Source organism: Carassius gibelio, chromosome A24 (assembly GCF_023724105.1).
Source record: "Carassius gibelio isolate Cgi1373 ecotype wild population from Czech Republic chromosome A24, carGib1.2-hapl.c, whole genome shotgun sequence".
NCBI lineage: Eukaryota > Metazoa > Chordata > Actinopteri > Cypriniformes > Cyprinidae > Carassius > Carassius gibelio.
This window is the reverse complement of record NC_068394.1, coordinates 9,063,033-9,075,445: the sequence shown is the minus strand read 5'-3', so window position 1 is coordinate 9,075,445 and position 12,413 is coordinate 9,063,033. Positions and strand designations below refer to the sequence as shown.

Genomic DNA, 12,413 nt, shown 5'->3' with positions numbered 1-12,413 from the left:
CCATTAACATACTTGATAATTCACAAGAAACTGTGTTTTAATCTCCAAGGTATGAAAACAACAAATATAAAGTTCTTACATGATTCTTCTCAATGTTCTGGATAAGAGCAGGATCATCAAACTCAGTAGAGTTCTGACTTGTAGAAGGAAGGTGACTGCAAAAAAATAAAAAAACAGCAATGAGAGACCATCAAATAATAATGCACATTATCCACTTAGACCTGCATGATATTCACTAGGGTACAAGACAGAGATAGAATCAGCGGTATCTGACCTAAAGTCCTCCATGGATCGATCGCAGTCCAGGTCTGGGAAATGCCTGCAGACAGCATTATAGATCAGTGGCCACTCACACCAATATAAACAAAAAGTATCAGATCAATGTAAGCTAATAGAGCCAGAACGATGCAAAGCACAAAGATAACGTGAGTGTATTGACATATGAAATCAAAGGAACACTACAATCACCCGTATGTAATTCCAGCTATAGTGCACTTCTTAAAATGCATGATGTTGCAGGTGAGAGTGCCGGTCTTATCTGAAAATAGATATTTTACCTAAAAAAAGAAAAAGACAGTGAATGAGCTGTATTGGAGTCGAGGTAAATAAACATTTGGAAGAGTTAACGGGAGGAGCTTATCCTCACTTGGCCGAGTTCTTCATTCAGATTGGATGTTCGGGCCATAGCCGGAGTGTCTGTTTCGGCATAATACATCTCAGTATCCTGTAAACATGCATGAAAAACAAAACACTTAAACATTCTGAATCCCAGTTCTGTGATTGTACAGTTTGACACTAATCAGTTGATACCAATGTAATTGCTCTATATTATTACTTTACCCAGTTGATGAAGAGAGCCTGTGTGAATCTGACCACTTCTAGCGTGACCAGGAGGCTGATGGGAATCAGGTTGTTATAGAGGATGATGAAGGTTAGCAGATTGTACCAGAAGTTCAGGGAGATGTCACCTGGATACACAACCACATGCAAAACGATCAAAAGCATTTATTTTTGTCTTAGTAAGTGCTATTAAGTGGAAAGGTACAATTAATAATCTAAATCCGTAGCTGAAAGGGCAAAGCAACTGTGGGTATTACCTGCACGGGAAAGGTACCAGCAAGCCTCATCTGTGTGCTGTTTGTTCCATATAGCGGCACCGATGGAGCTGACCAGCGCCATGACCAGGAGAATCCCGAACAGAACAAGGATCTGCATGTTTGTCACACGCTCCACATTAGAGCGCTTCAGTGGAGCTTTAGTGGAATTCTGCAGGATGAAAACATTAAATTAATGCTCATAAAAACAACTTGCACATACACTACTGTTCAAAAATAAAATACATGCATCCATGCATAAAACTTTGAATGGTAATGTAGATGCATATTAATATTTACATCTATAATGACTCCATGAAACGTGAAAGGCATTAGAAAAATGTAGCCTCAGTAATTTCAAATGACTGCACCATTAAAACCACCTATGGTATTTTCACAGCATTTCCGTTAAATAATACAGTACTTTATTTGCATGGTACAAATAAGAAAAAAATCCAAGTATTTTCACCTTTGACAGTGTTATGTTTACTCATTTTGTTGTATTCACAATAACGGTCCACATCAGTGTTATTTTACTATTCTATATAATATAAATGTAATCTATTATTACACTATTTACTGATATTTTGAATTAGCTTTTTTAGTTTGTTTTATTAACTTTAGTCTGTTTCTGTCATTTTTATATTTGTTTAGCTTCAATTATTATTAATAATGCATATAATACAGTAAGTAGCCAAGGAAATATTTCTTTACATTTTGTATATTATTCTATACATTTATAGTTGTATTTTTTTTGTTAACTGTAACAGCAATGGTCCACATCTAGCTTTTATTTTACATCACACTTACCTGCATTAGCTTGGAATCATGTCCAGTGTAAACTACAATTCCCACAACCCACTGCGTGTTCCTGAGCTGGGCGCCTCGTAGCAGCACCTGGTCCGGCCCAAGGGGAGCTGGGCTGTAATACAAGCACATGATGACTGAATGTAGTGTGTGTGCGTGTGTGCGTGCGCGCGAGAGTTGCATTTCAAATTCTCATTAACAGCCAGTTGACATACTTGTGATTGTCTAAGCGCAGTGTTCCAGTGAAGTCATACAGGTGTCTATTTGGCCCCTCGCATTCAAGACGACCAGACAAAGCCATCAGCTCCTCCAGAGACTGAAAACTAGCCGTGAGAGGGAGACCCTGAAACACACATTTCACAAACAACAAGCATGTTATACTCTTAAAACACATTAAACAAATCACACAAAATGTATATGCAATACGTACCTGTCGGATCTTTAAGTTGGTCTCACCATCTAAGTTGGATGTTTCAGTATAGCACATCGCCTGAGGTTCACTGTAAGACAAAACAGACAAAACAAGCTTCACACAAACATAAACAACATATATATATATAACACATTCCCAAAAAGACATGGGTTTTAGTTTTCACTGCTATTAGTCACTCAAACACTACGCTTCAAACACAGGATGACAAACCCCACGGATACACACACACAAACACACTGTGGTGCTGACCTGGAGGACACTATGACCATGTCAGCCGGGAGATGCTGCCCATTGGTCACCTTGACCATGTCTCCCACTGCCACCTAGTGGGCAGGTGCAGCATTGCAACAGCATGAAGAGGGAGAAAATAAGATTAAGAAAGAGACCACAGTGCTTGAAACTAAAGAGAGGAGGAGCAACACACAGCAGGAAGTACAAAATCAAAGAGGCGAACAGAAAAAGGCAGGTGTTACCAAAATAAAAACTACAGGACAGAAATGAAAGCATCATTGACAGAAAGGAGGGAAACATAGAGGAGTAGAGTAAGAAGAAAAAAGTAGGAAGTGAGAAAAAGACAGGGTTACCTGCTTCCATATGATGGTCTGCCATGCTCCATTACACAAAACTGGAAAATAAATGACATTATCAGAAAAATTCCACTTGTGAATATATAAACAATATAAAAAATGAATAAATAACCTGACATTCACTTCAATTTTCACCATCATGAGGGCATATTCTAAACCATAACAACCAGACAATAATTATTTTTATTTGTTGTGGTAAATAACTGTTTTTTATTATTATTATTAATTATATTTTGCATAAAAAAACACTAAAATGTACAAATCAATCATTTAAATACTGAGGTTAATTTGGAATCACAGTTTTATAATGTAAATTATTTTAAAAGTAAACATTAAAAGTAAATATAAATTATTAAATAATAAATGTAACATTATTAAATAATTATTGTTTTTAAAGAGCATGGTTAAACTTAATGTAAAAATGTTTTGAATATTTATTAAAATAATAATAAAAACATTGTAATAATAGAAGAATCGTTATTGTACATCATTATGTTGTCAAAGCTTTAATCAAAAACTATATTTGCTACATATTTAACAGAACTAGCCTCCAAGAGAGTCAATACAAATATTTGACTACAAAAGCACTAAACCCATAGCTTGATAGATAAAAGCACATCTTGCCCTCAAAATTTTCTAGGTCATTTTTGTTACTTCTAGTGGCAATTTTACTGAATTGTCCTAGTTAATTTCTGACACTGTTATGCAGACATGATAGGAATACTCAACCTGTTGTCTTTTTCTTGTTCACCGTATTGTCTGCTTTATGTCTTTTCTGCAAGAACACAACATGTGACATCTCATCAGCATTATTACACCGAAATATCAACTGCATTTCAAAGACAATGCACCTATCCAGTGTTGCCAAAACATAGTCTGGACAGTTTAATGCGAATTCATTGTTTGATTCAGAAGAATACTCACATAATCCTCAATGATCTCCTTGATCCCAGCCACTGTCAGAATAAAGATAAGGGGCACCAGCGTTGTGTAGCGACCCGTCGGTGAGACATCAGGGATTTGCTGCATTTGACAATGTACACAGATATATATATATAATATGAGGTACTTCACTTTGGTGGTAAAACAACATGCTTTAGAAAAGTCTAATGTCAACTTTAAAATGAACAAATTGAGGTAGGAAAAACTGAATCTTAATCGGACTTCACGAGATTTGGTATATAGCATGGATATAAATGCTAAGTGACTTCACTAAGACTTCAAAACAAAGGTTGAAGTCATTGTAGAAGTTTACCGCTACAGAAAAACCACTTAGACAGGTTTTTTGAGGAATATCAATACAATGCTGCCTTGCAAAGCACTGTAATGAGTAAATAGGATGACGGAGTGAAGAAACCTTTTAGCTTTTTTTGCTCACTTGTTTTCATGCAATACCGGCCTAACAAGTTGGATCACATGGCGGCCATTACTGAGAGTGCATAGTGGCTCATAGTGGATGAGAGTGAAATAGTGGACCACTTCCAAAAATGGATATAATACACAAATGGACATGTCATGGCATAAGCAGCATAGCTCCTCGGTGATCCCCTTTGAAAGAAATCACCACAAGCAATACATGTTGTACTTCGGGGTTTCTCAAATCAAAGCAGATGCATTCAGGCAGTGTGCCAAGTGTCATACCTGCATGAGAGCGATGAAGAGAAAGAAAGCATTAGCCGCTCGCCTGATCTGTTCGTACAGGAACCGCGGAAGGAAGGTAAGGATCCCGTATTTAGCAGTGCTAGAGAGGGGAAAGGGAAAATTGACCATAATGAAAAGCAATCCATCAGCTTCAAACTATTTTTAAACATCTATATATACAGCCTGGGCCATAACAGCACTAATTTAGATTTAGCCCCACTCCAAAAAAGCATTCGTAAGTGTTCTTCAACATCTACCTGCTTTCATGAACGCCCGGCACTTCACTGCCCACTGCATTAAATTCAGATAAACAATCCCAAAATAAGTGTCTGGGCGGTAAGGATGGATGTTTCTCGCCGTGTCTGTCAATTATTGGTATTGATCGAACTCCTAAGTAGCTCTTGAATAGCTGATTGCAGCAGTAAATGTTTTACAGCTTTTAAGAATCACTAAAAATAACCTCTAGGACTACAAATTTGCCTCCGTCCCAAGGTTGTCCATCTAAATCTAAACATGAGTCAGTATCTGTTTGTGTGGGTGTGTGTTTATATCCGCATCTGGAAGCACATTTTGCAGCGATGCCATAGAAGAACCATCTTGGGTTCCCTAAAGAGCCTTTCAGTGAACAATTCTTCAAAGACCCATTTTTTTCTAAGTGTGAACCTTTTCCCACTATAAAAGAACCTTTTGGGCATTGGAACAGTTCTAATGATGTCAAAGGTTGTTCATGGAAGCGTAAAGATAATTTATTTTTAAGAGTGTAAGAATCTTTCTATGCTACAGCATGTGTACTTGTGAGAGTTCAATCTTTTTTGTATACACGACACCCTTCTTGGACTCATCGGTAATGAGTTCACAGCCTAACACACCCATGTAAGCCATACTATGGCCTCAAACAGCAGCTCGGTAGCTGACCTGGAAGTAGAGTAGACTATCATTGACATCATAGAGTGGCTGAGGCCATTCATATGATCCCCTTCATTAACATTCAGCAGTCCAATCACACAAACAGTAACCCACACTGTCGTAACCATGATGTGTAGTACCTGGGGTTACCCAAAAGACTGATATGGATGATTGCACTTCTGGATTTGTTGGTCTGGTTACTTTGTGACTGACAGCTGACCAATTGATCCCAATGCAATGGGAAGCAGAAACCAATTGGTAAATAAAACATGAAGATCAAGGAATAAGAAAGTGATCTGAACAATTATAATGAAAACTGCCACACAGGTATTATATGCTGAAAAGCTGATGAGCTGAAAAGGTCAGAAATCCGTCTGCTCTGAAATTAGCCAATGACAAAACAGCTACGGATTTCTAGGCCCTCCTTCATTTTGTTACAGGAACCAAAATAGAGGCTTTTAGAGCAGAATCGAATCTTTAGAATAAACTGGCGGATCGATGAAGTGTGTGTGGGTGAGTGCTTTGGTACTGAGAGGCAGATTTTGTATGAGCTTCCATATTATGGTACTAAAATGAAAGCAATCTGCTTTTGCTATATACAACTATTGATCATATTCATAATGTTTCAAAAGTGCAAATTTGTCATCAAGGAGAATTTCACTGCATATGAAACGAATCAATCGGACTTAACAGCCATTCAAGAGATAAAGAAGCACTCAAAGGTTTTGGAGGACTTGGGCACTTTGAAGAGCAAAAGACTTTTTGTTCTGGAACTGCAGATGAACTCTAGCCGAGCACGGCCTGGAACATGACCTCGGTGTACTCACAGGAAATCTCTGGTGTAGTACTTCACTTAATGGATGCCATTTGGATGTTGCATTCAATGTTCTAATACATTAGCATGTAAATTTCCTGAGGGAAAATCTTGATTAAAGCATTTTTACAACCAATCTCATAGCATTAGGAGTTAATAAGACCCCCAGCCACCATCCATTCACTCACATTATTTACTGAGAAGCGGTTTTACATTTTGTGTAACTTTTATAAATAAAGGTATACAAACACTTGTCAGTTAATTATTTTTAAGTTATTATTGAAGCAATACAAAAATGTGCATACAGACAATCTTGATGAGACCTTAAAGCAACTTAAATTAGCAAATAAAAATATTCACGTGAACTGAGAAATTATTTTCCTAAAATTTGGGGTCACTGAAAAACAAACTGTATCAAGGTTTGAGCAAAAATATTAAGCAGCATAACCGTTTTAAACAATCTGAAATATTACTATAGTAATATCATCATATTACAATGATTCCTGAAGGATAGTGTGACAAATTTCAGCTTTACCATCACAGGAACAAATGACATTTTACAATATATTAAAACAGAAAAGAGCCATTTTAAACTGTAATATTACTTCACAATAGTATTACTGTTCTTACTATATATTTGATCAAATAAATGCAGCCTTGGTAAACAGAGAGCTTTTTTCATAAACATTTAAACATCTTACAGACCCTAAACTTTTGGACACTGTGTAAATAAATAAACTATAAACAAATTATTACAGTACATTTCTTGCTGATAGTGCAAGTTAAATGCGTATCCATATGCATTTTCCTTTGCATTTATTTTAGACTTGAACACAACAAAGATTTTTTTTTAATTCTCATTTCATAAGACTACCATAGACCACTGCAACAAAGATGCAACTGTTTGCAGCATCTTTAACATGGTTTTAAAATTGCTACTTTAAAGCCTCAGAGAGACCACGCTCATATTACTAACCGTGAGACCTGATCATGTTCACACTTTAAACAAAGAATACATTAAAACAAGCTCGAACAATTCAAACTGCACTGTAATATTTCCCTGCTGCGTAAAATAAAGACCTAAATGAACTCACCTGACATGGTTGTCGCAAAATTTGGTTGTCTGGGCTCGGTTGAGCAGCACGATCCGAGCTGTGGCATCTATCGGGTCCGCCTGGGATGTGGTTCCGGACATCTCATCCTCTGCCTTGCGGTAGCCGGAGGCTGAACACGCGGGTCCTGCACAGTTAGAGTGATGGGAGAGAGTCGAGGCTAGCGTGAGTGCGCGTGGAAGAACACAGGAGGAAGAAGAGACTTAGAGATGTGGTTTACAGTTCAGTGCGCTGGCAACTAACACCACTACTGTGTGCTGATGCAAGCCGCCCCTGATGTCAATGACGTTTCATTCCGTGCACCGCCCTCCCCGTCCCTTTCATTACCACCACCATCCTCCTCCTCCTCTTCATCCTCCTCCTCCTCATCATCATCCGCGAGCAAAAGCTCCGTCACCAATACAGCTTACGCGCGACGCCCACTGGACCCCCTGTATAGAATGTGCTGATGGGAGCACAATGGCGCAGCAAACACCTTTGTAGGAAACCTTGTGCATTTGTTTATCTTTGCAAAAGCTGCATTATTCCGTGGAAACACCTGTGTATTCACGATGCGCTGAAACGAAAAGCAATGAGCCAATGGCTGTCTAAAAAAAACATATTGAGCTTGCTACCTAGACAGCATTTTAGGCATCAGCCGCGCCAAATTCCAACATTAATGCATGGACTCACGACGCGTCAATAATAAATCTCTATCATTCTAATCAATACACTTGAAAGCGTCAGTGGCGTCGCGTCGACGGCTTTTGTCTCTAACGCGTTGCGGAGGATCATACAAATGTGTTTTCATTTAAACTAACGTTACATCATAATCTGGTCGTGATTAACTATCCATACATTATAATAACGAATAAATAAATACATAAATATACTTATTTTATATACTAAAACATATATTTTTAATTCTTATCATATTCATATTCATCATATTCAGTTATTTATTTAGTAGTCTCGAGCTTACAGTTGATTGGTCTGTGAGGCGAACGTTCTGCAATCGATGACGTATAGCTTCTATGCGTCGCGTGGGGTGTTTTGAGACACAACCGCTTACTACGATTCCCTCTCAGATGTTGCCGCATCACAGACGACCGCCAGATAATTATTTTCCGCACGTAATAAATAATGTACGCTCGGTAAATAACAGCTCGGTCTGTATGTGACAGGAGAGTTTACCCAGCTGCTGCATGATCGAAAGCGGGCGTAGAGAGATGGACTACAGGCGTCACTTCTCCCATTCCAGTCAGCCTCTCTAACAGACAAGCCCAAGCCCAAACTCTTTCCGACCGTGTCATTTGGGCCGCTTCGGGCAATCTGTTTTAATAAGACTCCACTTCGTTGTGTCTATCCAGCAACAGAAGATGGTTTCCCTCTAGATAACGCGCCCACAGTCCGTGTCTTACCACAGCGTTCCCCGCAGTCAGACAACACAAAAGCCTTACATTTAAAGGCACAGGCACTGCTGGAGGGCCACAGATGTCCGTCTCCACAATTATGCATCGAAACGCACTAAACATGCTCACTGACCTGCAAGGAGTCGCTTCTTGTACATTTGCTCCTCCTTGTTACTGTAATGGAAAATCTATCTGAGGCTGCATGTATGTTTCTCAAAGAGTTGGTGTTTGTAGGTCAGACGGTCAATTTTATGCCATGATAAATGTGGATGGGGGAACAAATAATGTTAAACGATTGAAAATTATTGACCATTGACCTGATTATTGTGGGATTAATGAATTAACATGCACCTGGCCACATATTGCATTATTATAAGACAGATTTTGTGCTAAAATACCAAATATATATATATATATATATATATATATATATATATATATATATATATTTATTCAGTTTCCGTACTTCCGTCTTTCACTGTATGTTAAGGCAAGCACTTTTAAATTTTTTTAAAGGTAACACACAGACACACACACACTATACTGGGTCAAAGAAAATAAGCTTTCTTTCCACAAACTCTCACAAAATGTGCACTTGCTGCTAAATAACAGTATTAGCAGTATATAAACCATATCTAAAGGTTTTGTTAGAATTTTTCTAGAATTTTTATTTTTTACCTTCTAGAAACAGACAGGCTGTCTCTTGCACCATATCTGACACTTTATTTGCTAGTCATTCCTGCAAAACCACAAACCAAATGAATCAGCTGAAACTTGCAGACGTGATCATGATAAGGGCTGTATCTCCATTCGATCTAAACCTGCTTTCTGACACTGCATTTTGTATAGTTGTCTTCCAAGTAACAGCATGATCATAGTTACGATGAGGACCAGGGTGTAAATATTGCCAGCACTCATCTCTTCAGCTTGACCAGCTTGGCCACTGTCATGATCCGGTCTTTGAACTGCCGTTAATTCACCACACAGACTTTAACACTACACAGTACACCCTGGACTACATTTCCCATGATCCAATCACAAGTTCACCTGATTTACAATCACACCATGCACCTGAGAACTATCACAAACACACACACCGCACAAGCATTGGACTTCTCCTCACACACTGCCGAGTATTGTTCTGCGATACGTAAGCCTTTCTGTGTTCGTTTCTAGTTATCATAGTGAAGTCTTTTCCTTGCCGTGTTTTTGACCCTTTTGCTCTGGATACTGGATTACCCCTCTTGCTTAGCCCTCTGGATATTGTTCGCTCATCGAAGACCCACGCTTTCCCTAGAAATATTCTGTGTCTTGCCCTCTATATATCTGTGTGCCAGTGTTTGACCCATGCCTGTAACGACCACGTCTCTGTATAATAAAAGCTTGCACATGGATCTGCATGTCTCACGACTCATCAGCCCTGTTACAGCCACTGATAACTAGCCACTAACTGAGAATTGCGTTAACTTATAATATGGTGACATATGTTACAGTGCTGAAGACACCGGCTCTTAAATGTGTTTTTATAGAGTCATAAATTATGGCTAATGTGTCTTTCAAGGTGACACTGGGCATCTTCAGATTTAATAGCAACAACAACGAGCTAATGGGTGAAGTGTCTCTCAAATGGTTCTGCTTTAAGGACCTAGATTTTACACTGGACATCAAGTAGTGTTTATACAAAATAAAACATTAAAATCAAACACTGAAATACATGAACACATTTTAAAGCACCGATACAACAATATGAATACTTTAACATGACACTGGGCTAAATATTTTGTTATTATTAATAAGATAAGATTTTATTCCAAAATATTCTGAAAATGTTTGAAGAACAGCCTGTCACATTCAAAATTAACAGGAAACTTTTTACTACAATTTTTTAATAAGCATTTTCTTTTTAGTATCCTAACTTTTATCATTAATATGGCTTATTTTCATTTAGTATTATATTTAGCCTCCTGTAAAAACAGACTTGCGACCCAGTGAGAACCACTGCTGTAAACATCTGTCATGTGTTCAGACCTGCCTCACTAAATAAACATACAAGGCAATGTGCCCCATAGAGTTCCTCAGTAGGACGTACTCTGGACTAGGCCAAAAAAATCACATATGAACCACTTTTCAGTGTGAATCTCATTTCCAGCTTTAAATGATCACTCTCTTCCTCTCACACTTTCATTTTCAACTTCTACGACTTATTCTTCCAATCCCAATTTACCATTCAATCAATACCATACCCATGAGATGCGGCTTAAATGTTATTCAGTGTCAGATTCAAATCCACTGATTCAGCTTCAGTTGCCCACAAATAAATACTGTAAATTATGTGAAGTACATTGACTGGACAGACACGTGACAAACCTTTTATAAATGGACACACAGGCTCTTGTTAAGATTATTAACAAGCACCTAATTCACAAGTTGCCCAACATGTGCTCCACTGACTTTTGCCCTCAAATAAAGACCAAGAAAGAATCACTAATTGTTCTGTTTTTGTGTGTTCAGCATATAAATCACACCCAAATTTGGACAGTTAATAAAGAAACATGGTTGAAAAATTGATTTCCAAAATGAAATTATATATCCTAACACCCTAAAACCTAAGCATACTGCATTTTTGTAGCAAAAAAATTATATATATAAATTATATACAACTATAGAATTATTATTTTTTTGCATATAATGTGTAATGGTATACATATGTTTTTTTTGGTACGGGACTTCTGGTTCAGTACACGTTTATAAATAATATGTACTGTCATTGTATGCAACAATGCATTGGGGTAGAAACAATTTTAGGTTTAAAGATTAATGTAAAAACTGCCTTACATGTAGTTACGGTTGCAAAAGGGGCAGAGAATTTCTAGCAAATTTCAAAAGACTTTAATTTGTAACTTTTATATTAAAGTAATGTGCAAGTAATAAGGCTCCATTTAGTTTACAGCATTATCTGAGATACTCTAGATCTTTTCATCCTTAAGAGAATTGCAATAATTTAATTTATTGACAGAGCAACAATTTGTAAACCACTGTTTAACAAAAAAGAAGCCGTTTTATGTTTAGTTTTTCACCACTTTTCTGAAAACGAGTCAAACCGTGCCTTTAAATTGGAGGTACGTACGTACTAAACCATCGTTTTTGTGTACTGTTACACCGCTAATATATACACTACACATATAAAGTGTATTATAAATATGCAATATAAATATATATTAAATATAAATAGAAAAAATATAAGACATTTTTTGTAAAACATTTTATTATTAATTATAAGTATTATTTTATTATTTATGATTAAAAGTGTGTTAAAAAAATAACACGTGCTTATGATTAGTAATATCTGAACCCATCACTGAGTTTGACCCCATGCACAGTGTGAGGTGAGTGTGGTCATTTGGGCATCCGCCAGCTTTTCACCACTAAAAAGCAGAATGCTTTTGAATTATGAATAGCCCTGTTTGCATTATTCATCCCTATGCCTTTGTAACCATGCTCACTTTACCCTCCGTATTCTCTTATACTGCATGCATTCATTCAGCGGGCCTCTCTTATTCCATGCAATATCACTGCACATCTCTCTGTCTGTATTATACTACTCTGATTAGTCAGACTATGGTCATGC

General features: G+C 37.5%; 1 protein-coding gene across 7 annotated transcripts in view; it reads right to left on the bottom strand.

Moving 5' to 3' along the window:
• LOC127946236 (phospholipid-transporting ATPase IB) overlaps positions 1-12,413 on the bottom strand; it is a 49,328-nt gene that overhangs the window by 30,280 nt on the left and 6,635 nt on the right. For 3 of the 7 annotated variants that reach the window (XM_052542669.1, XM_052542670.1, XM_052542671.1), the window contains 15 exons: positions 7,377-7,521; positions 4,563-4,662; positions 3,846-3,944; positions 3,651-3,696; positions 2,919-2,959; positions 2,584-2,657; positions 2,332-2,401; positions 2,117-2,244; positions 1,905-2,016; positions 1,098-1,266; positions 841-968; positions 647-724; positions 469-557; positions 275-319; positions 80-155 (listed from right to left, as the gene is read on the bottom strand). In XM_052542669.1, the coding sequence (XP_052398629.1) occupies positions 80-155; positions 275-319; positions 469-557; positions 647-724; positions 841-968; positions 1,098-1,266; positions 1,905-2,016; positions 2,117-2,244; positions 2,332-2,401; positions 2,584-2,657; positions 2,919-2,959; positions 3,651-3,696; positions 3,846-3,944; positions 4,563-4,662; positions 7,377-7,521 (1,400 nt within the window). Of the gene's footprint in view, positions 1-79; positions 156-274; positions 320-468; positions 558-646; positions 725-840; positions 969-1,097; positions 1,267-1,904; positions 2,017-2,116; positions 2,245-2,331; positions 2,402-2,583; positions 2,658-2,918; positions 2,960-3,650; positions 3,697-3,845; positions 3,945-4,562; positions 4,663-7,376; positions 7,522-8,355; positions 8,380-8,567; positions 8,885-12,413 lie in introns of those variants that run through there. The other 4 variants (XM_052542672.1, XM_052542675.1, XM_052542674.1 and 1 more) reach the window with 4 other exon arrangements.